At 39.3% G+C, this 23,980-nt stretch overlaps 1 protein-coding gene across 1 annotated transcript in view; it reads left to right on the top strand.

The window, feature by feature from the left end:
* The window catches only part of MORC1 (MORC family CW-type zinc finger 1), a 153,369-nt gene that overhangs the window by 78,600 nt on the left and 50,789 nt on the right, over nucleotides 1–23,980 (top strand). The window contains exons 14-16 of the mRNA XM_018050048.1: nucleotides 2,803–2,931; nucleotides 7,832–7,937; nucleotides 13,224–13,362. Of these exons, the coding sequence (XP_017905537.1) occupies nucleotides 2,803–2,931; nucleotides 7,832–7,937; nucleotides 13,224–13,362 (374 nt within the window). The remainder of the gene's footprint in view (nucleotides 1–2,802; nucleotides 2,932–7,831; nucleotides 7,938–13,223; nucleotides 13,363–23,980) is intronic.

Below are 23,980 nucleotides of genomic sequence, written 5' to 3'. Positions count from 1 at the left end.
ATTGAGTAGTTCTTGTGGAAATCAGAGAACGAGACCTTACGAGTCCTGTCCAGACACCAAAGAGTAAATCAGGTTCTGGTGTACAGTGAAAGGGTAAAGTCTGGGCTGGGCCAAAACCACATGCTGAGCAAAAAGCAGAAAACTGAAAGTCTGAGTTGAGAAAGGCCAAGGAAGCAGAACACAAACGGACATTTAGGCAAGAACTAGTAGAGATTTTGTGAAGAGACAAGGTAGGAGACCAGGGAATTTGTGGGGCTAGAAGAAGCACAAGCTGGAATCAAGATTGCCGGGAGAAATATCAATAACCTCAGATATGCAGATGACACCACCCTTATGGCAGAAAGTGAAGAGGAACTAAAAAGCCTCTTGTGAAAGTGAAAGAGGAGAGTGAAAAAGTTGGCTTCAAGCTCAACATTCAGAAAACTAAGATCATGGCATCTGGTCGCATCACTTCATGGGAAATAGATGGGGAAACAGTGGAAACAGTGTCAGACTTCATTTTTCGGGGGGGCTCCAAAATCACTGCAGATGGTGACTGCAGCCATGAAATTAAAAGACATTTACTCCTTGGAAGAAAAGTTATGATCAACCTAGATAGCATAGTGAAAAGCAGAGGCATTACTTTGCCAACAAAGGTCCGTCTAGTCAAGGCTATGGTTTTTCCAGTAGTCATGTATGGATATGAGAGTTGGACTGTGAAGAAAGCTGAGAGCTGAAGAATTGATGCTTTTGAACTGTGGTGTTGGAGAAGACTCTTGAGAGTCCCTTGGACTGCAAGGAGATGCAACTAGTCCATTCTGAAGGAGATCAGCCCTGGGATTTCTTTGGAGGGAATGATGCTGAAGCTGAAACTCCAGTACTTTGGCTATCTCATGCGAAGAGTTGACTCGTTGGAAAAGACTCTGATGCTGGGAGGGATATGGGGCTGGAGGAGAAGGGGACGAGAGGATGAAATAGCTGGATGGCATCACCAGCTCGATGGACATGGGCTTGGGTGAATTCCAGAAGTTGGTGATGGACAGGGAGACCTGGCGTGCTGCGATTCATGGTGTTGCAAAGAGTCGGACACAACTGAGCGACTGAACTGAACTGAACTGAATTGAACTGTCAACGCATCCAACTGCAAAGCGCCTTTTCAACACTGAGTCCCTTCCCTGCTGGTCTTAAAGGCATATAACATTCTGAACCTAAATCTTAACAGGTATAGGAAAATATAAAGGTGTTTATTGGTGTTTTGCTTGGATTACTTGGTCATATATTAAGGTTGATATAAGGCTGGCCCTATTTTATATATTTTATTTCTAAGATATATATTTTAGAACCTTACATGTACTTTGATGAAATGTTCTGTGTCTTCCACATTTCAAGCGCTCAGTAGCTACATGTGGCCAGTTGATTACCATATTGGACAGAATGTTAAATTTGGATTCTTTTTCAAAAAAGTGTTTTTATTTTTTAATATAAATTTATTTATTTTAATTGGAGGTTAATTACTTTACAACATTGTATTGGTTTTGCCATACATCAACATGAATCCACTACAGGTATACACGTGTTCCGCATCCTGAACCCCCCTCCCTCCTCCCTCCCCGTACCATCCCTCTGGGTCGTCCCAGTTTTTAAAGTAATAAATTCACATGTAAAAATACTCAGGTGTTCAGAAAGTGAAAAATGAAAATTAAAACTACCTTTCCCTGCCTTCCTCTCTCTCTCTATCCTTTTCCCAGTGGTATCCACTATTAAAACTTTCTTTTGTTTGCTTTTAGGAAAAGAAAAGCATGGCTATCAGCATTTTATACGTATACTCTTTTTTTACATTACAAAAGTTGATTATACTAAGTTTGCTATTTTACATCTTTTAAAGATCTTGATACAATAATATATTTAGCTCTAACTTTTTAATTTAATGGTTGCCTAGTGTCCCCTTGTTTGAAAATGGGATCTGTCTGTTCCCTAAAAATCCACCTGCCAATGCAAGAGCCGTGAGTCTGATCCCTAGTCAAAAAGATCCCTGGAGAAGGAAATGGCAACCCACTGCAGTATTCTTACCTGGGAAATCCCACGGACAGAGAAGCCTGGCAGGCTACATAATAGAGTCGGGCACTACTTAGTGACTAAACAATTCTAGGCTTTTACTTTGTTTCCAGGGTCTTTTTGTTTTGTTTTCCTACTCATACAGTGCTCTCATGTATATGGCCATTGTGCTGTATGTTTTGTAGGGAAGATTCCTAACAGTTCTATTGCTGGATCAATGGGTAAGAACACAGCCTCTTAAGGAGGATGCCTGAAAGACCTCCATGACAAGTGCTGCTTCTAAACAAGGGAGCAGTTCAGAATCTGGGGCAAGGGTAGGGCATAAACAATACAGCCTGAAAGAAAAGGGAGCCAGAGATAAAATAGAAACTGGCTGTGAAACAAGATGATAAATATTTGTACCACTAGTCTTAAGGGTGGCTTTTTAATCAGTACAGTTTTACATGTCAGTGTATTTTATTATAACAATAAAAGTATAGATCTATTTTTATAATTGTGGTTTTATTATAATACATATCTATTGTATATAGTTTGGAAAAGTGCAAGAAAGTGTAAAGTAGAAAACCAGTTTCATCCATACTCAAAGAAAACCAGTGTTAAACATCTTAATCACTTGTTTTTATATGTTGTTAGTTTTTACATATTTGAAATCATATTATACATATGTGTGTTTATATCGAAATTTCCCTTTACTTATCATCTTGATCTTATTGGTTTTACTTTCTTTCATTATTTTCTTCCTGCTTTTTTTAATTTCTTTTTTTCTAGGTAACAGAAATCTAACATTATTTTGGAATGAATTTGGATACCCAGATAATAAGGACATGGAAAAATCCTCAGATTCTGTTCAGTATCAAAGAAGACAAGCCATGGCCATCCCATGCATGATTCAGTGTGGTGAGTATTAAATTCCATTCAAGTTAGCACACTTTTAGTAAGAGCCTAATATTGCAAGTCACTGTGTTAAAAAAAAAATAAGGAAGACAAAGATGAATTAAGACAGGGTTCTTGCTTTCCAAGAGATTAGGGTCTAAGAGAAAGGTTAAGACGAGCATGAAAGTAATTGTAATAGAGGTGAAAATAATGTAAATGATCTCAAAGAGACCCATAATTCTTTGAGGTTTCAAAGAAAGGGAAGAGAGAAAATTGAAGCAAGCCTTCATGACAAGGCGGCCTTTGCCTTGGTCTTTCAAGTCAGTTTTTGAAAGCAGAGGTATAGTTGGAAATATGTGTTAATATATAGTGTGCCCTTCAGCTAATATTATTGTGGTGAATAATAAAAACAGTCATTTTCCAATTTTTAATACTTAACACTGTTAAATAATAGTAGATACTTAGCAATTGACTACTGAGTGAATCAATAATGAGTAAATAATAAAAGATAAAATTATTAGGTTGTGTAAACATGTTCAACGGCCTTGAATGCCAGGATAAGGAGTTTTAGCTTTAATAAGCAATGGAGAGGCATTGGAAGTTTTTCGAAAGGAGGAAAATGTCACTGAAGCATTGAAGCTTATTATGGGTCTCCACTGTCTGCAGGGAATCTGCCGTCCAGTGGGGGAAGCAATCAAGCAAACAAACAAACACACTGTAGCTCCTTACACAGGGCCAAGGGAACCCCTTGGACTTGAATGTGAGCAAGCTTTGGGAAGTAGTGAAGGACAAGGGAGCCTGGCATGCTCCAATTCATGGGGTCTCAAAGAGTCGGACATGAGTTAGTGACAGAACAACAAGGGAACACCTCCCCAGCCTTGAGCCTGGGGTGGTCCAAACAGGACCTGACTGGTTAGATGTCACTTGTAGTAAGGTTGCTCTGGCAGCTCAGTGCAAGATGATTTGGAGAAGGCCTAAAGAAAAGGTTAGGGTCATAGCTCTGCGGACAAGACTTCTGGCATAATCCAGGATCCAGGTGAGGAATTACACAGGTCTGAATAAAGGTATGGCAGTGAGATTTAAGAGGAACACACATGACAGGCACTTAGAAGGTGTAATTGAGAAAATTGATGACTGTGTGCAACAACCTATTGGATGATAATATTGCTGGTTAAAAATGACTGTGTGTATTTGATATGTGCAACTTATTGCCAGAATCCAATCTCTAGTACCTGAAAGCCATGTGAAATTGAGCAAATTTCTTAACTTCTCTAAGCTTCAATTTTCTTTTTTATAAAATGAAGTTAGTATTTATAGTTACATTATGCAATTTTGTGAAAATACAATTAATTAACACATGTAAATTTTATTCAGTGCTTAGGATAGTGTATTATGTTCTCCAGAAAAACAGAAACAATAGGATAGATAGATTTATGGATGGATGGATGGATAGATAGATATTAATCATAGGGAATTGGCTCAGATGATTGAGGAGGCTGAGAAGTCCCAAGATCTTAGTCAGCAAGCTAAAGACCTGGGAGAGCCGTTGGTTTAATTCCAGAGCTTCAAGGCCTGAGAACTAGGAGGCCTGAAAACATAGTTCCAATCTAAATATTGACAGATTTGATACCCAAGAAGAGTTGATGTTTAGTTCTAGTTTGGAGACAGGAAAAACTGATGTCTTGGTTCAAGACGGAAAGAACTGTCTCTTATTTGCAAGAGGGTCAACTTTTTCCCCCGATTCAGGCCTTCAACTGATTTGTTGAGGCCCACCATGTTAGATTGATTATATTCTTTGCAGCCAAAGATGGAGAAGCTCTATACAGTCAGCAAAAACAAGACCAGGAGCTGACTGTGGCTCAGATCATGAACTCCTTATTGCCAAATTCAGACTTAAATTGAAGAAGGTAGGGAAAACCACTAGACCATTCAGGTATGACCTAAATCAAATTCCTTATGATTATAGAGTGGAAGTGAGAAATAGATTTAAGGGACTAGATCTGATAGATAGAGTACCTGATGAACTATGGAATGAGGTTCGTGACATTGTACAGGAGACAGGGATCAAGACCATCCCCGTGGAAAAGAAATGCAAAAAAGAAAAGTGGCTGTCTGGGGAGGCCTTATGAATAGCTGTGAAAAGAAGGGAAGAGAAAAGCAGAGGAGAAAAAGAAAGATATAAGCATCTGAATGCAGAGTTCCAAAGAATAGCAAGAAGAGATAAGAAAGCCATCCTCAGAGATCAACGCAAAGAAATAGAGGAAAACAACTGCATGGGGAAGACTAGAGATCTCTTCAAGAAATTAGAGATACCAGGGGAACATTTCATGCAAAGATGGGCTTGATAAAGGACAGAAATGGTATGGACCTAACAGAAGCAGAAGATATTAAGAAGAGGTGGCAAGAATACACAGAAGAACTGTACAAAAAATATCTTCCCGACCAATATAATCAGTGTGGTGTGATCACTCACCTAAAACCAGACATCCTGGAATGTGAAGTCAAGTGGGCCTTAGAAAGCATCACTACGAACAAAACTAGTGGAGGTGATGGAATTCCACTTGAGCTATTTCAAATCCTGGAAGATGATGCTGTGAAAGTGCTGCACTCAATATGCCAGCAAATTTGGAAAACTTAGCAGAGGCCACAGGACTGGAAAAGGTCAGTTTTCATTCCAGTCCCAAAGAAAGGCAATGCCAAAGAATGCTCAAACTGCCACACAATTGCACTCATCTCACACACTAGTAAAGTAATGCTCAAAATTCTCCAAGCAAGGCTTCAGCAATACGTGAACCGTGAACTTCCAGATGTTCAAGCTGGTTTTAGAAAAGGCAGAGAAACCAGAGATCAAATTGCCCACATCTGCTGGATCATGGAAAAAGCAAGAGAGTTCCAGAAGAACATCTATTTCTGCTTTCTTGACTATGCCAAAGCCTTTGACTGTGTGGATCACAATAAACTGTAGAAAATTCTGAAAGAGATGGGAATAGCAGACAACCTGACCTGCCTCTTGAGAAACCTATATGCAGGTCAGGAAGCAACAGTTAGAACTGGACATGGAACAACAGACTGGTTCCAAATAGGAAAAGGAGTACATCAAGGCTGTATATTGTCACCCTGCGTATTAACTTATATGCTGAGTACATCATGAGAAACACTGGGCTGGAAGAAGCACAAGGTGGAATCAAGATTGCCGGGAGAAATATCAATAACCTCAGATATGCAGATGACACCACCCTTATGGCAGAAAGTGAAGAGGAACTAAAAAGCCTCTTGATGAAAGTGAAAGAGGAGTTTAAAAAGTTTGCTTATAGCTCAACATTCAGAAAACGAAGATCATGGCATCTGGTCCCATCACTTCATGGGAATCAGATGGGGAAACAGTGGAAACAGTTTCAGACTTTATTTTTGGGGCTCCAAAATCAATGCAGATGGTGATTGCACCCATGAAATTAAGAGACGCTTACTCCTTGGAAGGAAAGTTATGACCAACCTAGATAGTGTATTAAAAAGCAGAGACTGCTTTGTCAACAAAGGTCCGTCTAGTCAAGGCTATGGTTTTTCCAGTGGTCATGTATGGATGTGAGAGTTGGACTGTGAAGAAAGCTGAGTGCCAAAGAATTGATGCTTTTGAACTGTGGTGTTGGAGAAGACTCTTGAGAGTCCCATGGACTGCAGGGAGATCCAACCAGTCCATTCTAAAGAAGATTAGTCCTGGGTGTTCTTTGGAAGGACTGATTCTAAAGCTGAAACTCCAGTACTTTGGCCATCTCATGCGAAGAGTTGACTCATTGGAAAAGACTCTGATGCTGGGAGGGATTGGGGGCAGGAGGAGAAGGGGACGACAGAAGATGAGATGGCTGGATGGCATCACCGACTTGATGAACATGAGTTTGGGTAAATTCCAGGAGTTGTTGATGGACTGGGAGGCCTGGAGTGCTGCAGTTCATGGGGTCACAAAGAGTCGGACACGACTGAGCAACTGAACTGAACTCAACTGACCATATTAGGAAAGATAATTTGCTTTGTTCATTCTACCAACTCAAATGTTAATCTAATCCAAAGCACTGACACCGTCAGAATAATGTTTGACGAAATATCCAGGTACCCAATGGCTCTGTCAAATTGGCACATAAAATTAACCATTCCAAATGGCTACTAATGTTGTCTTTTTAATCATTATATTATATCTTATAAGCCTCAGGAACCCCTTTTGGTAGGTAGTGAAACCATTCGTGTTCTTAACCACTTTGCAGACTGCCTCCATTTTAGATGAACAGAGAGAAAGAAGTATTTACCCCAGAGCTGCCAACAAAGGGTGTAGAGAGGAGTCAGGGTTGAAGTGAGGAGTAGCCTGAAGAGAGTGGAGTGCCTGAAAATGAGGAGGGACTGAGAGGGGGAAAGAGACAAGGAAGTCAAGAAGTGCAGACTGGAGAGCAGAATAAGAACTCTAAGAAATGCAGAACAAGGAACTGTGTAAATGGTAGAGTTTGATTTTCCTTCTTATCTTAGTCATGTGGGTGGAGATGGACGGGGGTGTTGGCAGATAAACAGTGGGTCAGAAAAAAAGGAAGAGTCAGTCTGGATGCCTTCCTGTGGTTGAAGAAAAGGTGAAGAGAGACCTATTACTTCATATTCTTTTGGTTAGAACCAGCAGAAACCAACTGGAAAAAACTTAAGCAGTGATGGCAATAATAATAATAATGGCAGCAACAATAATAATTTATTGATGGTGTTCTAGGTAGCTCAGAATCCTGGACCATTTGTGTCATCAAATATAATGGTATATGGTCAAGAATTCACTTGTCTTTGGACTGAAAGATAGCTTCATACTTTCAGTATATACAGCCTGACGTCTTACTATGGTAGATTCACTTCTGATTGTGGTCTTTATTGTATGTGGTTTTTGTTTTGATGATTTTAGATCTTTGCCTTAAATGGAGAGTCTTGCCTCCTTCTACTGATTATCAGGAAAAAGAATTGTTTGATATCTGGATTTGTGCTAATAACCCTAACCTCTCGGAAAACAGGTAGTTTTTGATAGTTTTCTAAAATTCTTTATTCATTTTCAGTTCCTATAATTTATATGTATGAAGCTTAAAAATGTCATCCCTTAGCAGCTATCATCCCTTGTAACTCTTCCTAGCCTATTGCCACTTCCAGAAGGATATTTCATTAGTGCTGTTTTCCATCAAGTTAAAAGACACTTGGGTGTAAGTTTTTGTTAATGTTGAGTGTGCAGCTCTGCACTTCCACTGGCAGAAAACCTTACCTCGGTGTTTAAGAGCTCTGCCTTCCAGTTCATTTTCACACAGTGTACAATCTTATAGTGCAGGAGTCTTATCTAGATACTTACCATGTGCTTTTTCTGTTTAAGTCATATATTGATTTCATTGCTTTGTGCTTTTGGAGGAAGAACTTCGGACTAAAACAGGAAAAAGGTCAATTAAATATTGATGGATGTCAACCTTATTGCAAACCCTTTTTGACTTACTTGTTTTCCTTGTGGGCTAAAGAGTTAATACGCCCCTTTACCAGAGGCACCTTTAAGTGAAGCATCACTTTTCCATGGAGTTTATTCTAAGTTCTTTGACCTGGATGACTGGATCGATATTGCTAATACAGACATTAGGGCAATAATTCTTGTTTATTTTTATCCAGCCCTGAAAAAAAAGAGCACCTGAGAAAGAAATAAGAAGGAAGAAAACATTTAGAAACTGCTACTAAAACCTCTTCAACCTGGAATCTTCAAGTTAATCATATTTAGAGATTAATGAAAAATGTCATAGGTGGTAGGACTCTTAGATTTCACATGGCCCAAGGGGTTTTTCAGTCTCTCTTTCTTGGTTTGCAGCAGAACCTTTTTTTTTTTTTTAATCCCCAAATAAAATTTGTCTCTGACCTAAGGTATATAAAACAGATAAAAACAGAACTGTCCTGATTGAATTGGAGGCTGAGAATCTTGGGGCCAGAGGTATCTACTTCTCATTTCTGTCTCCTGCTCTCTGTAAAAAGCCTAGAGCTCCAGGGAGCATGATTATAAAACACTTATCTAGACTCACTTCTTCATTTAAGAGAAGTGGAAATTGAAGCCCAGACAGGGGTTGAGAAGACTATTTATGAAGCTGCTGGCCTTGATCTTCTAACTGCCAACCTGATTCTAGTCCTAACCTGTAACTTGACTATCTCTCAAATAGGAACACAGTAGTGGCTCAGTTTCAATATTAAGAATAGTCTGATAGATAGTATTTTCATTGTTACTGTCATTATTTTCACCCATGTGTTGTTTAAAAGAAATTTTTTTGTTGTTTTGGTTTTGTTTGTTAAATTTCTCTGTGGAAAGACTTGTGCTTGGAAATGTAAATAAAATTGGTCCCACCCCACAAATGTCCAAAAATAAGGTGATAATATTGATCACTTTCTGTGAGCTCAAAACTTTCATGCAGTGTAGGATAGTGTTTAAAGTTTAGACTCTGGGGCCAAACTGCCTGGGTTTGACTCCTGGCTCCTTTAGCCTGTGAAGCCTTAGACAAATGATAAAACCTCTCTTTAACTCATCTTCCTATCACCTAGAATAATAGAGTACAATGATAGTACCCTCTGCACCTTTTCTAGGTCCAGCTGAACCCCTTGTTAAGGACAGTCTTAAGTCCCTGGTCACTGGGAGCCCCTTAGTAATAAGCCATGAGAATTTAGATTCCTCTGCTAGCTCAGATGGTAAAGACTCTGCCTGCAATGCAAGAGATCTGGGTTGGAAAGATCCCCTGGAGAAGGAAATGGCAACCCACTCCAGTATTCTTGCCTGGAGAATTCCATGGAAAGAGAAGCCTGGCAGGCTACAGTCCACAGGATCGCAAAGAGTCGGACACAACTGAGCAACTAACAGTTTCACTTTTTTTTCCATTATATTTTAGCCATATGTCTATGACTTCTCACAGACCTGGGGATCTGACCTCTGTAGATTCCCTTTTTTCCAGTTAACCATTATCCTTGAATTGACACGCTGGTCCCTTCTCCTTGAAAAGTGGTGATGCCATCACTGAATGTTATAAAATTAGTTTCAAAGCCATACTAATTCTGTCTCTTTTATACATCAAAACACTGCCATTTCTGATGACAGGCGAGATAAATTTGCCATGTTCACAGAAAACGGATGGCCCTTAAAAGCCTGAAATGCAAAAAGTCTTATATTTATAATTTCTTAAGTCCTTGATTCTTTAAATATACTGACATAATTTTGACCATCTGCATTTCATTTCCACTGAAAAGATGAGGACAAAAACAATGCTTAAAGTGGTAGCAAGAGATTTAGAAACGGGAGCTGTGGAGAAAAACTCTTGATTATAAGGGCAGTTACTTGAAAGTTGATACTTCCTGTAAGGGAGATTATCAACAGCAATGCAGATGAAGATTCCCATGGGAAAAGAAGTTGATCTGATGACCTCATTCAGTCCTCTGATTCAGTATGTTTAAATGGACCATGCATACTTTGAGACTATGCCATGAAATAGCAAAACTCTGATATATATGCACTGTTGGACCTGGATAAAATGTGTGTTAAAGTGATGAGAAAGGAAGTATAGTTATTTATTAGGCAATACTGGATGAGTGAAAGGATAGAAATATGGGGTGAAAAGTGGCATCATCTGTATTTACAGAAAATGCAGTTTATTGTCAGCAGTTAATTGCCAATTGTCAGCAGGGTTAAAGCCAATGAACAGCATTTGAATGATCAAAGTCTGTGTAACCAGAACTGGGACAGGAAACATAATAATAGCTCCCTCTTATATTGCAATTACATGTTATGTCATTTCATTACAATAACCACGTGCTGCTAAGTCACTTCAGTCGTGTCCAACTCTGTGCGACCCCATAGATGCCAGCCCACCAGGCTCCCCCGTCCCTGGGATTCTCCAGGCAAGAACACTGGAGTGGGTTGCCATTTCCTTCTCCAATGCGTGAAAGTGAAAAGTGAATGTGAAGTCGCTCAGTCGTGTCCGACTCTTCATGACCCCATGGACTGCAGCCCACTAGGCTCCTCCGTCCATGGAATTTTCCAGGCAAGAGTACTGGAGTGGGGTGCCATCGCCATCTCTGAATAACAACGTGAGCTTTCTCCATTTCTCAGAGGGGAAAACGGTGAAGCTAAGGGAGGTTCAGTGACCTGTCCACCAATCCTCTCTAAGCCTGAAACTTGAATCCAAGCACTTTGATTCAAAACCTGTGCTCTTTCTACCTTACTACTCCCCCAACTCTGTAGGGATCTTTAGCTCAGGAAGCCTAATTCCAGACAAATAATTTATGGTGGTAAAACATACCCTTTTACAAATGATGGTGTTCTGCGCTGGTGACTCAGGCAGCTTAAAATGGACTCATTCTTTCCCAAGTCACCTTTTTGTTCGTTTGTTTTGTTTTCCACCTTAAGCACAGAGGGAGGCTTCACATTTTGGTCACAGTGTCCAAGAAATAAATATCAGTGTGCTTCCATTACATCCATTCTGTGTATTTGTATATATTAGAATAGGGATCACCAGCAGGGTAGAAATGATACCTATTATTTGGCTAGACCCAAAAGTCTGAGTTTTGGAAAGGATATTTAAAAATATTTAAAATATGGCTTATATTGCATATTAAGATTTAATTTGTTTATAAAAATCTTTGAGGACAATCAAACAGATTGCATTTTAATAAATTAATTGAGGTTTTCCTTTTCTAAATAAAAACTTAATGTTACCACAAAGTTCTTTTCTCAAATGAAATAGAAACCTGTGTGGGTACTATCCCACAGATGTCTTCAGATGAACACTGCATGTGGTTTTATATATATAGGTTTTATATATATAGGTAGGTGTCCCCCTGATTTATCTACCGCCTTTCTTTGAAAATAACAATAAAAACAAATACCATATGTGGGTGGAATTAAGTGTTTTTCACAGCAGTACTTGAATTTGATTGTAGTCCTCACTCTTCTCTGTTGGTGGGGGCAAGAAAAATATATGCTGAACCCTGGGAAATAGAGAAATGTAGTGGGAGTGAGATGCTTAGCTTTCCCTGCAGTGTTTCAGATTGAAGAAGCTCTCCTCTCTATTCTCAACCTCCTCCTCCCTTTCCTAGCTTAGCACCCATGTATTTTATGACACTCACTTCCCCCTCTTTTTGGTACCTACCAGTGGTAGAAAAACTCCTGTGTAAGCCTCTGAGAATCAACTTCAGCATTTTGTACCCCCTTCCCACACTGCATGTCCTCAGCCATGCCCTGGATTGAGGCCATGTCCAATGGGAATGGAACTTCTTGTCCCTGCCAAGCCGCCATACCAAAGTGAAATAAGATGGTAACTCAATTTTTCAGCAGTTTGGCTAGCTCAGCTCCCCAGAACATACCCATGAAACTGGAAGTAGGGTGGAAAAAAGGCCTCAAACCTTCCCAAGCATCTGTCTCAAAAATCATTAGTATTCTTTGTAACCATAAAGACAGAAGCCCTCAGGCACAGCCTGTTTATTGCAATTTATAGACAATTCTGCTTGATTTTGTAATGCATAATCAAACTGGAGACAGCCCATCAGTAAGGCTAGGAAGCTGAGAGTCCACTAGCAGCTGGTGCGCCTCCAGCAGCAGAGAGAGGAAGATAGGGTGCTGGACTGCTCGGTGGGGCTCCGCCATGTGGCTCCATAACCCCTGAGGTGATCACAGGGTGCTGCCTCCCGTCATAGTAGTCACTGGTCTTCACAGCGAGTCTCAATCCTCAAATGAAGGATCTGTGTGCTTCCGAAGCAGAATTATTTGGTCTATTTTACAGAGACATATTGGAGAAGGAAATGACAACCCACTCCACTATTCTTGACTGGAGAATTCCATGGACAGAGGAGCCTGGAGGGCTACAGTCTATGAGGTTGCAAAGAGTTGGTCATGGCTGAGTGACTAAACCACCACCGCAGATTTCTATCCCAGATTTTTTGGGAAAAGAATAATGTATGGTAGTAATGAATTAAGCGTCAGTTATCTAAAAAACGTTTTTTCAAAAGTTCTCATTTGGTGATAACTCAGGATAAATGAAACGTTAGTAAATAATGAATATTCTCCCTTTCTTGTAAATCTGTAGTATCCTCCACATTTTCCATTAAGTTCTTTTCCAAGAAAAGTGGAGATTTAATGTATTACCTAAATTCTCAATATAATGCTATATTTGAGTAATGCTGTATTTGAGTTTTGGGTTTAAGCCAGAGACAATTCCTTGTCGAAGTAAATAATCTTTTGCAGACAGTAAATAGTTTTATATTTCTTTCTGATGTTCTCTCTTGTACTTGGTTGTGAAAAGTTGTCATCGGACAGAACGTCTACCTTCCATACCCCTGGGCACTATGAGCACAGTATCACAGTCAAAAAATGAGAAAGACAAGCAGCTTCGAGAGTCAGTCCAGAGGTATCAAAATCAACTGGTAGAACCGCGTCAACAGGTGAGCTGTTAGTAATTCTTTCCAGAAGCTACCCAGATTCTTGAGCTGTTGATTTCATGCATACAGATTAACTAAAGTGGTTTACCCAAGTAAATGTGTAGCCTCTTTTTCTCTTCTTTTTTTGTCACCTCCTTTTCATTTTGGATCTAAGGACTGTTCTAGAGGTGAGCACAGGTACTCCAGGGATCCAGAAAGAGAAAGGACTTCTTCAAATAATGCTATATTTTTATATGTGATCATCTAAGTCCATCTCCACAACAGTGTGTGAGAAATAGGGGAATATATTTCCACTTACAGCCTTGTAGAGGTCAGCCAGCATGTCAAAGGTCACAGAGTCAAGTTTAGGACACAAATGTATATAACTACAAAAATTATGCTCTTTTTATCTCATTAGGCTTCTTCCCTGAGGGTAGATGTTTAGAGGTAAAGAGTTATTCTTTTAAAAAATATTAGCCTCTTAATACAGGAATTAATGTCTTATTTAATTGTTAAGAAAATTCAATAAATAAAACACTATCAGTAAATATAGATAACCATGACAATTGCAAGTGAAAGAAAAAGTGGTGTGCAGAATTACTGTTTTAATCTCTTAACTAATTAAGTAATTGCATCCCTTTGTATAGATTTAGCACCCAAGTTCAACATTTTTTAATTGTGTTGCCTGTCAAGTTCCTCAAATAGAAATTGAGGAGGTCAGCAGCATATGTCCAAATGTGTTGACTCCCGTGTGGATGTCAGGAAATAAAATGCTCATTTGAGTAGAAAATTCCCTTCCTGAATTGGGAGTTAAGACACTCAGGCTTACTACCTGCTTATTATGTGTATTCCTGGGTTCATGGAAAATCAACTTTCTTTTCTACCCCAGCTTCATCTTCTTACCTCTCTCCCTTTGCTGGGGATCTACCGTGCAGGTCAGCCAGCACCTGGGGTCACAGGCAACAAACACCGACTCTCCCCTTTTAGCCTGAAGTCTCAGGGTTTCTTTAGGGAAGAGAGTGAAAGTCATTTGGAAATATATTCACCTAACCAGTCTTCAATCCTCAAAGTTGCTCAACTTTTTACACATCTTTGAGTGTCTGCTTTTGCATTTTATAACAGGTCAGACATAAAGATATCATCACTGGTTGTTATTTTAATAAGCAATTATGTGAAAGAGCTTTTCAATGTTAAATATCTTTATTTGTTTTATTTCTTATTTTCCTTACCACCCCTTGTATTTTTGTGAAGGCATTCAGCACATTTTGAACTGGTTTTATCTTTATTGCAGTCTCTGGATATTTTTTTCCTATAGAGGACAGCACTGACCCTTGGATAGTGAGAGTGTCAGTCATGAAGTCTTAATTACCTTTTTCTGTTTAGGATTGGATGTTTTATTCATCATCAAGGTAGAGATTTTGATGGAGGCTAATGGAATAACAAATTTGAGCCATCCATCCTACCTATTCCTTCTTTCTTTTTTCATAAAAATTTGAGCCAGGTTTATAGATTCAGTCTTTAGCAGTACTTAAATAGAAACCTACTCCAAACAGTTCGAAGGATGTTAAGACTCATCATCTTCCCCTCGCCTGCTTTTGTGAAAACAATCCTCACGTCTTTAACACGCTTCCAGGGTTCGGGCTCCTTAACCGACCCTGTTTTTGTGGTAATCAAGGAAAAGTTTGGTTAGGGTTCACCTAACCATGGGCAACCAGTTAAATTTTTTTTTATTGGAGTAGAGTTGAATTACAACATTGTGTTAGTTTCTGCTGTACAGAAAAGTGAATCGATCGAATATATCCACATATCTGCTCTTTGTAAGATTCTATTTCTGTATAGGACATTACAGAGTATCGAGTAGAGGTTCCTATGCTGTTCAGTAGATTCTCGTTACTTGCCTGTTTCATATATAGTAGCGTGTATACATCAATCCCAGCCATCCATTATCCTCCCTGCCCCTTATCCTCTAGTAACCATAAGTTTGTTGGCTATATCCATGGCTCTACTTCTGGTTTGTCAATAACATTTACACCTTTTTTTTTTTTGAGATTCCATTCATAACCACATCATATATACCTGTCCTTTTCTGTCTGGCTTACTTCAGTCAGTATGACAATCTCTAGGTCCATCCATGTTGCTGCAAAAGGCATTATTTTTTTATGGCTGAGTAATAGTCCATTGTATATAGGTGCCACATCTGCTTTATCCGTTCCTCTGTTGTTGGCATAATTTTGAGGTGGTCATTAAACACATACTTGCCCTTGGCTCTGTCCTGTGCTTGGCAGGGTGAGGAACAGAGTAACTCTAATACCAGAATGTAAGCCCCATGATTGCAAGGATAGTTTTGGATTTGTTCACTGTCTCTGTTACCAGAAACACTGCCTGGCATGTAGTAGTTTTCAATAGATAGTTGTTGAATCATGAAATAAAACATGACCTTGGATAATACACAGTCCCTTCGAGGACCAAGTCTGACAGCTATTTAAACATTAACAACCACTGTAAAACAGTACTAGTTCAGTACTTGTCTGATCACGTGCTGTGCTTTGTCACTCAGTTGTGTCTGACTCTTTGTGACCCAGTGGACTGCAGCCCATCAGGCTCCTCTGTCCATGGGGATTCTCCATATAAGAATACTGGAGAGGGTGGGTGGCCATGCCTTCCTCCAGGGGACCTTCCCAACCCAGGGATCGAACCCAGGTCTCCTGAATTGCAGACAGATTCTTTACCATAGCTGAAACTAAATCAGAAGTTTATTACAAGGAGATAGGGAGGGCAGCTTCATTCAAAAAAGTTTCATAGAGGAAGTGACACAACTTGTATCTTAAAGTCTATTTAGGGTAAATAAAGGGAAAGAACAGGGCATTCTAGGTGAGAACAACATTATAAACAAAGACTTGGGGATGAGCATGGGCTTTTTCTTTCATGGAAACAGTCTTTTAAATTACATGCTAAACTTAGATATTTTAAAAAATAAACTCAGCATTTCTGTGACGTATGTGTCTTTTAAAAACTGTATAAATCATTATAAGATATGGTAATTACTGAATAGAGGACCTCTGAAAGGTGAGCTCAGTTCCCCTTTCACAAAAATTATTTAGGAAAGTATTCAAAAACTAATTTGGTAATAGCTGTCTGATGCCAGAAAAAAAGACTCAAAACCATCCAATATTCAATGAGAATTTACTTTGTTCCTGACTGCTTTTTAGAAGAGGTGCTGTTAGACTATGACACAGGAAGGGTGGAAAAGTCAGAAAACCAGTGCATTGGTGCCATTCAGCTGCAGTGCACACACTATTCAGGTGTAGGATAGACATCACTGGAAAATCAAGTAATGGCTAGTGTATTACCATCATTCCACTATATCTATCAGGGGTGCCCATTCTCTCAATATCAGGAAATAATGAGTTGCATGCCATGAAATTATGGTTTGCCCACCTCCTCTTCTCTCTTCCTGCCTCTGCATACCAATGTTCACTTATTTGTTGATTAAATCTGGGGAGCAAATATAAAAATGGCCCAAGTCTGCATACCTTATTTCTTACTCTCTTGCATTTCCATTTTAATGGCAGAAGGCATCTTGATCTGAAAAACAAAGAGTTGACTTGGTAAATCAAAAGCCTTTCAGGATCTTAGATTCTTTGGTTCTTTGTTTTGTGTCATTGACAGCCAGGGAGGATGGAATAATGGTAGGAAGGGTAGTATGATGGTACTAGTATCAGAAATCAGCAGCTGCAGTGTCTTCTCCACCCTTTATACATACTACTGGTATGCAGAGTGACAAAGTCTAGATTCTAGGTGCCCCGCTGTAGGATGCCCTACTTAAAGAAGATTCACAGTGGGTCAGAAAACTGCTGGTAGAAGAGGTACCTCAGTGATTAGATCTTGTCCTCTAGGAGAAAGTTAAACATGTTGGTTCAAAGCTACTATCATTTCCACAGGTAGTATTGTATTTAATCCTCACATTACCGTTATAACAATTATAACATCAGAAGGAGAGTGAATTTCAGAGCAATTCAGTAAGTTGAATCAGTCATACGTCCTCACATTACCGTTATAACAATTATAACATCAGAAGGAGAGTGAATTTCAGAGCAATTCAGTAAGTTGAATCAGTCATACGTCTTTAAATGGTGAAGTTAACTTTGGTTTCCTTTTTGCCTAATTCCAACACAGTCTGCTCACAATCTCATATGAAAATACAGTCAAAAAGGGTATGAAAACATTCACAAAGGCAACAAGCTGATGTAATGCAAATCATATTTGTTAAGAGAAATGTATAAGTTCATAAACCTAGTAGGAGGGCTCAAATCCAAGATGTAATTGATAAGTTGTGCCAGCAAGCCAAGAGCCACTTTATAAATTGTCCTTCTGAAGCAGCACATTCTGCTCCTTCTCCTCTCTGAAGAGATGAATGAGGGTTCCTCACTGTGGTTTCCCCTCATTCCTCATTACCTGCTGTTTTCTATACCGAGTGACAAGTGACACCTGCTGGCCAAGTAATGAAGCATTTTCATTTTTATCATCCCTTGATTGTTCAGCTACTAATTGGTCCATCAGCTAGATAACTGTCATTCTGTTTTTCAGTAAACCTAGATGAGAATTTTAAAACCATAAGACAGAGTATCAGAATCAAGTCCTCTGCATTTGGCAGTACTCAGTTTTGCCCTTTTCTTGGTTTTAATGTCACACTTTACAGTCTTTTCTACTTTCTATTATTCAACAGGACAGCTATGTCATAATCACACACGTGGAGTATTGTTTTAGGTCCATTTCATTCGGGGATTTTTGGTACCACTTTAAATCTACTTAATGCCTTCAAATCATTATAAGGCAAATGATAACTTGATTCCTTGAATGAAGCCTACTCTGTTTACCCATTTGTACCACTGGGATGATTCCCTGGAGAAGGGATTGGCAACCCACTCCATTGGAGAATCCATTAACAATCCACTGCCTGGAGAATTCCACAGCCAGAGGGACCTGGCGAGCACAGTCCATAGCATCTCATGTAGTCAGACATGACTGACTGACTAATACTTTCACTTTTTTCAAAGTCAGTGGGTAGTATAGCATATTATATAATCAATTCATTTGTGCAGACATGCTGTGTTGCTTGTGTATTCTCTGGGTCCTTCTGGGTTAACCTTCTCTGATTAATGTTAATTTCCCACCTGGAGCCACAGTCCAGGCTCTCTCTAATCTGACACTAGTCCTTCGGCGGAAGTTTCTTCTCTTCTGCAGGATTCTCTCCCTGAGCTCCCCCAGGTTCCTCTGTGTTCTCCACTTCCTTGATGCCCCGTGCCTTCATTCCTGCCACTTTGTCTGAGTGCCTTTGTTCCTGCCCCTTCCCTAGTCCTTCAAGGTCCAAAACTAATGTCGTTGCTGTACGAAGTCTTCTCTCATTTCCCTGCTTGTAAAAATAGCTCCTTCTTCCACTTCCCCTTACCCTTCATGTGTGTCTTTCTTAAGGGAACATTTCATTTTTAAAAAACTTTATGTATATATTTGACTGCTGCTAAGTCGCTTCAGTCATGTCTGACTCTGTGCGACCCCAGAGATGGCAGCCCACCAGGCTCCCCCGTCCCTGGGATTCTCTAGGCAAGAACACTGGAGTGGGTTGCCATTTCCTTCTCTAATGCATGAAAGTGAAAAGTGAAAGGGAAGTCGCTCCGTCGTGTCCGACTCCTCGCGACCCCATGGACTGCAGCCCCCCAGGCTCCTCCGTCCACGGGATTCTCCAGGCTAGAGTGCTGGCTTGGGGTGCCCTCGCCTTCTCCATATATTTGACTGGGTCGTGTCTTATTTGTGGCATGTGGGCTTCTCTCTAGCTGTGGTGTACTGGCTTAGTTGCCCCTGTCAGGTGGGATCTTATTTCTCCAACCAGGGATCAAACCTGCATCCCCTGCCTTGGAAGATGGATTCTCAACCACTGGACCACCAGGGAAGCCCCCGTGTTTCACTTTCTGCCTGATGTTATAGTTCATCATGTGTCTGATCTGTCTCCTATATTTGACTGTAAGATTTTTGAAATAAGGGAACATTTTTATTCATCTTTGTGTTCCCAATAACACTTAGACCTGGACCTTTTATATAGTAGATGTTCGCCAAGTGAGTGAAGGGTTGAAGGAACAATTTGGTTTATGCAGAATTCTTCACAATTAGATACAAAGATAAATATTTTTCATTGGATTGGTTGAAGCTATGTAGGTTAGACTTAAAACTGTCTACATCTATTCTTGGACACTGTAATGTTCTCACACTTGGTCAAAATGAAGTGTTGCATTTGAGTGGGAGTATAGAGACTATATTTGGATTTTATTTGTTACATTCATAGTCTTTGCATCACATGAAGAGCCTTTGTAAAATTCCATGCCTGTTGAGAAAACTCAATAGCATTCTGTTCTTTCATGGTGCTTGCATGGACACAAAAACTGAGGCCGTGTGGTCTGACAGTTCCCACAGGAAGTGTACATTTTAGCAGGAAATGTAAGGCAGAGAAGGCTTGCTGAACTTTTAGCTGTGTTTTTCAAAATGAAATGGTATATCTGAGCACAACTTTATAATGAAGAATGTGAACACATTTTCCCATTTCGAATGTAATCTTTTTAATGTGTTGTTGTATAGGATGCTGAGATTTCTAATCTGTATACTATGGAGCTAGATGCCTTAGAAAATCTATTTGTTTATCAAGCTTTTCAGCCTCCTTACATAAACTTCCATGATCTAAAATTTATGACACCTAAGCTGTTATGATACTCTAACAAGAGGCTGATGATGCTCACTGTAATTTAAATGTTTTACTTTATTACTCTTGTGACAAAGATCTAATTTCTCTGTGGTGATGCCTGTCATTCCAAAAGGGATAATGCATGATACGGTCACATCTGTGGACCCTGTGTTCGCAGTATAGCAAACGAGCCACTATTGCTCCTGAGGAACTAGTGTGGAAATTCCTTGAGGGCAGATACCATGAGATCACTTCCTCATGTATCTCCCCTCACTACATCTGGCTCAGTTTTGGGCACAGTAGATGTCCAACAGTAGCTATTCAACCCCTTGTCTTGATTTGCTTGTCCCCGATCTTTTCTTTTCTCTTGAATTTTAATTGGCATACAGTGTTATGGTAGTTTCAAGTGTATACCATAATGATTCAATATTTTTATATGTTACAAAATGATCACCATGATGTTTAGCCACCATAGAGAGTTATTAGAATATTACTGACTGTATCTCTTATGCTGTACATTGCATCCTCTTGATAAAAATTATTTATTTTATAATTGAAAGTTTGTACCTCCTAATCCCTTTCACCTATTTTGCCCATTTCCTCACCATTTTATCCTCTGACAGCCACTAACTTATATCTATGAGTCTGTTTCTTAATTGCTTTGTTTGTTCTTTTTTTTTCCTCTTAAATTCCACATGTAAGTGAGATCATGTGATATTTGTCTTTCTCTGTCTGACTTATTTCACTTAGCTTTATACCCTGTAGGTCCATCCATGTTGTCACAAATGGCGAGAGTTTATTCTTTTTTATGGAAGAGTTGTTTATAAGTTGAGTGACCTCAGGTCCATTTGATGTCACTAGTCCTTGATCCTAGCACACCTCTCCCCCTTCAGCCCAGTAAAAATGGGATTAAACTAGGTATTTGTGAATATCCATTCAGTTTTATCTGTTTGCAATGCAGGAGACCTGGGTTCGATCCCTGGGTCAGGAAGATCCTCTGGAGGAAGGCATAGCAACCCACTCCAGTATTCTTGCCTGGAGAATTCCATGGACAGAGGAACCTGGTGGGCTACAGTCCATGGGGTCGCAAAGAGTTGGACACCACTGAGCAACTGACGCTTTACTTTTTACTTTCACTTTTGTCCAATTTTAGAGCCCATGAGTATTAGTTGCCCATCTTCATTTACAGGGTGTTAAGTTTGTAATGCCTGTATATATTTGTTTTATTTTGAATACAAATATGAGGTTTCTGGAGCAGAGCAGATCTATTATTTAATTATAGCAAATAATTACTCTGATTCCCTTTTGTCCTAATTTGTACCCCTGGGGAAATGGATGAGATGAGGCAGATCATATGTTATCCTATATATACTGGAGTTTGTACCATCAGCAAGAAAGTTGGAAAAAAAAAAAGAATCTGGCTATTTATATAGGAGAGGGACAGCCTCCTCCCTAGCCTGTCAGACACACACACACTTCTTTGCTCTTTGAGAAGGATCCTGGATTCTTACTGTTATCCGTTGGAATATAAATAAATCTCTTAGGGGAAAGATAAGACTAGCTTCTCTAGCTATGCTTCTGTGTTCTCAGATCTCATTCCTTCCTTAACATGTAAATACATACCTCTAGGGGGATAAATCTCTTCAGATACTCTCTCACTATTAGTCATAAATTAAATTCTAAAATTTGTTCTTCTAGGCTAGGTCTAAAGTTTTGGTAAAATTTGATCAGAAAGCCTTCATGGTACAGAAACATAAAAATATTGTCTCTACAGTCCCACTAAGCATGAATCTAAAATTAAAAGGTAGAATCCTCTGCCTTCCAGGGCCATGAGTCTATGATGATCAGGTCATTTGTGTAAGAACTTCACATGTTTGTAAAAATTCAGATTCCTGAGGTCTACAGCAGACTGACTCAACAAGTCTCTGAGACAGAAGCCTTGGAATCTGTCTAGCTCTTCACATGATTCTTATGCACCACAGCCTTTTTCTCCTTTATTCCTGACTTAAGGACCCTTTGTTTTTTTCCTGCTGGCAGAGACACTTCATGTTCTGCAGCTTTTGCTATTGAATCTGTGATTTTCAGGACTTCCCAAACATGGAAAGAAATGTAACAGTCTTGCTGGGAGAGTTTATGAGTATCATATAAAAATAAATACCAATATTAGCAAGCTTTCTAAGGTGATGATGAGTCTCTGAAACTTGAAGAGGTGATGGTGATGATAAAGATATTACCACTAGCAAACAACTATTCGTTAAGTAACTGAGACAGAATTTGAGATGGATTAGCTATGGTACCTAGATTTCTGTTTTACAAAAAATGCAAACATGTGCCACCATTAGTGGTATTTTTCTATTCAAAATGTAGTTGAGACATTTTTGCTGTGTATTTCTATGATGTCTGAAGTTCTTCTGTAGAAACACAGCTCTGAAATGAATATAAAAAAAGGAAAATGAATGGAATTTAAAATTTTTATTACAACTTCAGTGATGTGATTAGTCGTTCAGATCAAAACTCACTGTAATAAAACTTTTTATCAAAAAGTAATTATCTTTAAGCTAGCACCAAAAGTGATACAAAGCCAAATGATGTAAGTGTATCATACCTTGTTACTAGGCTACCCTCAATCCATTTCTCTATATCAGGAACAAGACACTGGCATTTAATATAAAGCATCTCAAATATGTGATAACATCTGACAGGTAATGAAGAAGTAGTCACATTATGAGTGCAGAATAGAACTGTGGCGGCATTTCAACAGAGAAAGAAATGAGCAATAGTCTCTGGGAACATCTATTTATCCTGTTAATCACCAACATTTTATTGAGTACCTATAAAGTGCTAAACTTTATAGGTACTTTTGTGATGGGTATTACAGATTAAAAAAATGACTTTCAGAGAGAGATACAAGTGTTACCATGACTATGAGACAATGTGATACATACCGTGATTTCTGCTATAAATATGGCTATATAGATGTAGCATCTTCCTGTTCTTTTCCTGGGAGTCTTGAAAGAGCAACAGGAAAACAGAGAACAAAAATGCAAACTCCAATTTCAGTCGAGCTAGGAAATATATACCAGAATACCCCAGGGCTGCCCAAGGCAGTCGAGATAATGCAAGAATCCCACAGAAGCAAAAGGAGAGAAATGGAAGAAAGAGCCAGCAATAGCACTTCTAAAGAATCAACACAAATACACTTACTAAAGAAGGGTTCATCTGGAGATGGAAAATCTATAGCCTTGGAACCTTACTGGACCTGCTTTGGTTCCCAGAAGATGTGGAATGCACATGAAAGTACTCAAAAAGCCATGTTTGCAGAAGATGAGAAAAAGAATCTCTTGGGGAGAAATGAGAAAAGAGATTTTGCTTATGGAAACAAAAAAGGAAAACTCACCTAGGCTCTTATCCTCCACCTACCCTTCCTATAGAAATTCTGGCAGATAGTCAGTCTAGGAAAACCAAACTCTTACAATGATGTGTTTAAGATGCTGTGATAGCAGCTAAATATCTAGAAAAAAGAAAAGAATATCCCAGTAATATATGAATATAGCACCATATAAATATGGATGTCAGTTATTAGGGACACATAAGGGCAGGGTATCCTCAACAGTCCCTTGAAGCTCAGACCCAGGGCTCTGACCTGTGCAGAGCTATTGCTAAAGGTCAAGGTTTGTTTCAGATGCTGGGAACTACACATGGAGAAAAAGGATCTCCAGAGAGGGGAGATGAGGGCTGTGGAGACAATTTCTGATACCATGGCACCCTTGGATTGCTCGTAAGATGTTTGCTTGTAATTGCTTGTAACTTTGCTTGTATTGCTTGTAATACTTCATTGCATTATCTATACTGTTCCATCACTACCAATCATATGCCATTGCTGTATGTCTGAACTGAAAGGGACTCCTTAAT

The sequence above is a fragment of the Capra hircus genome, chromosome 1, assembly GCF_001704415.2.
Source record: "Capra hircus breed San Clemente chromosome 1, ASM170441v1, whole genome shotgun sequence".
In the NCBI taxonomy this organism is placed as follows: domain Eukaryota; kingdom Metazoa; phylum Chordata; class Mammalia; order Artiodactyla; family Bovidae; genus Capra; species Capra hircus.
This window is presented reverse-complemented; position numbering and strand designations above follow the sequence as displayed.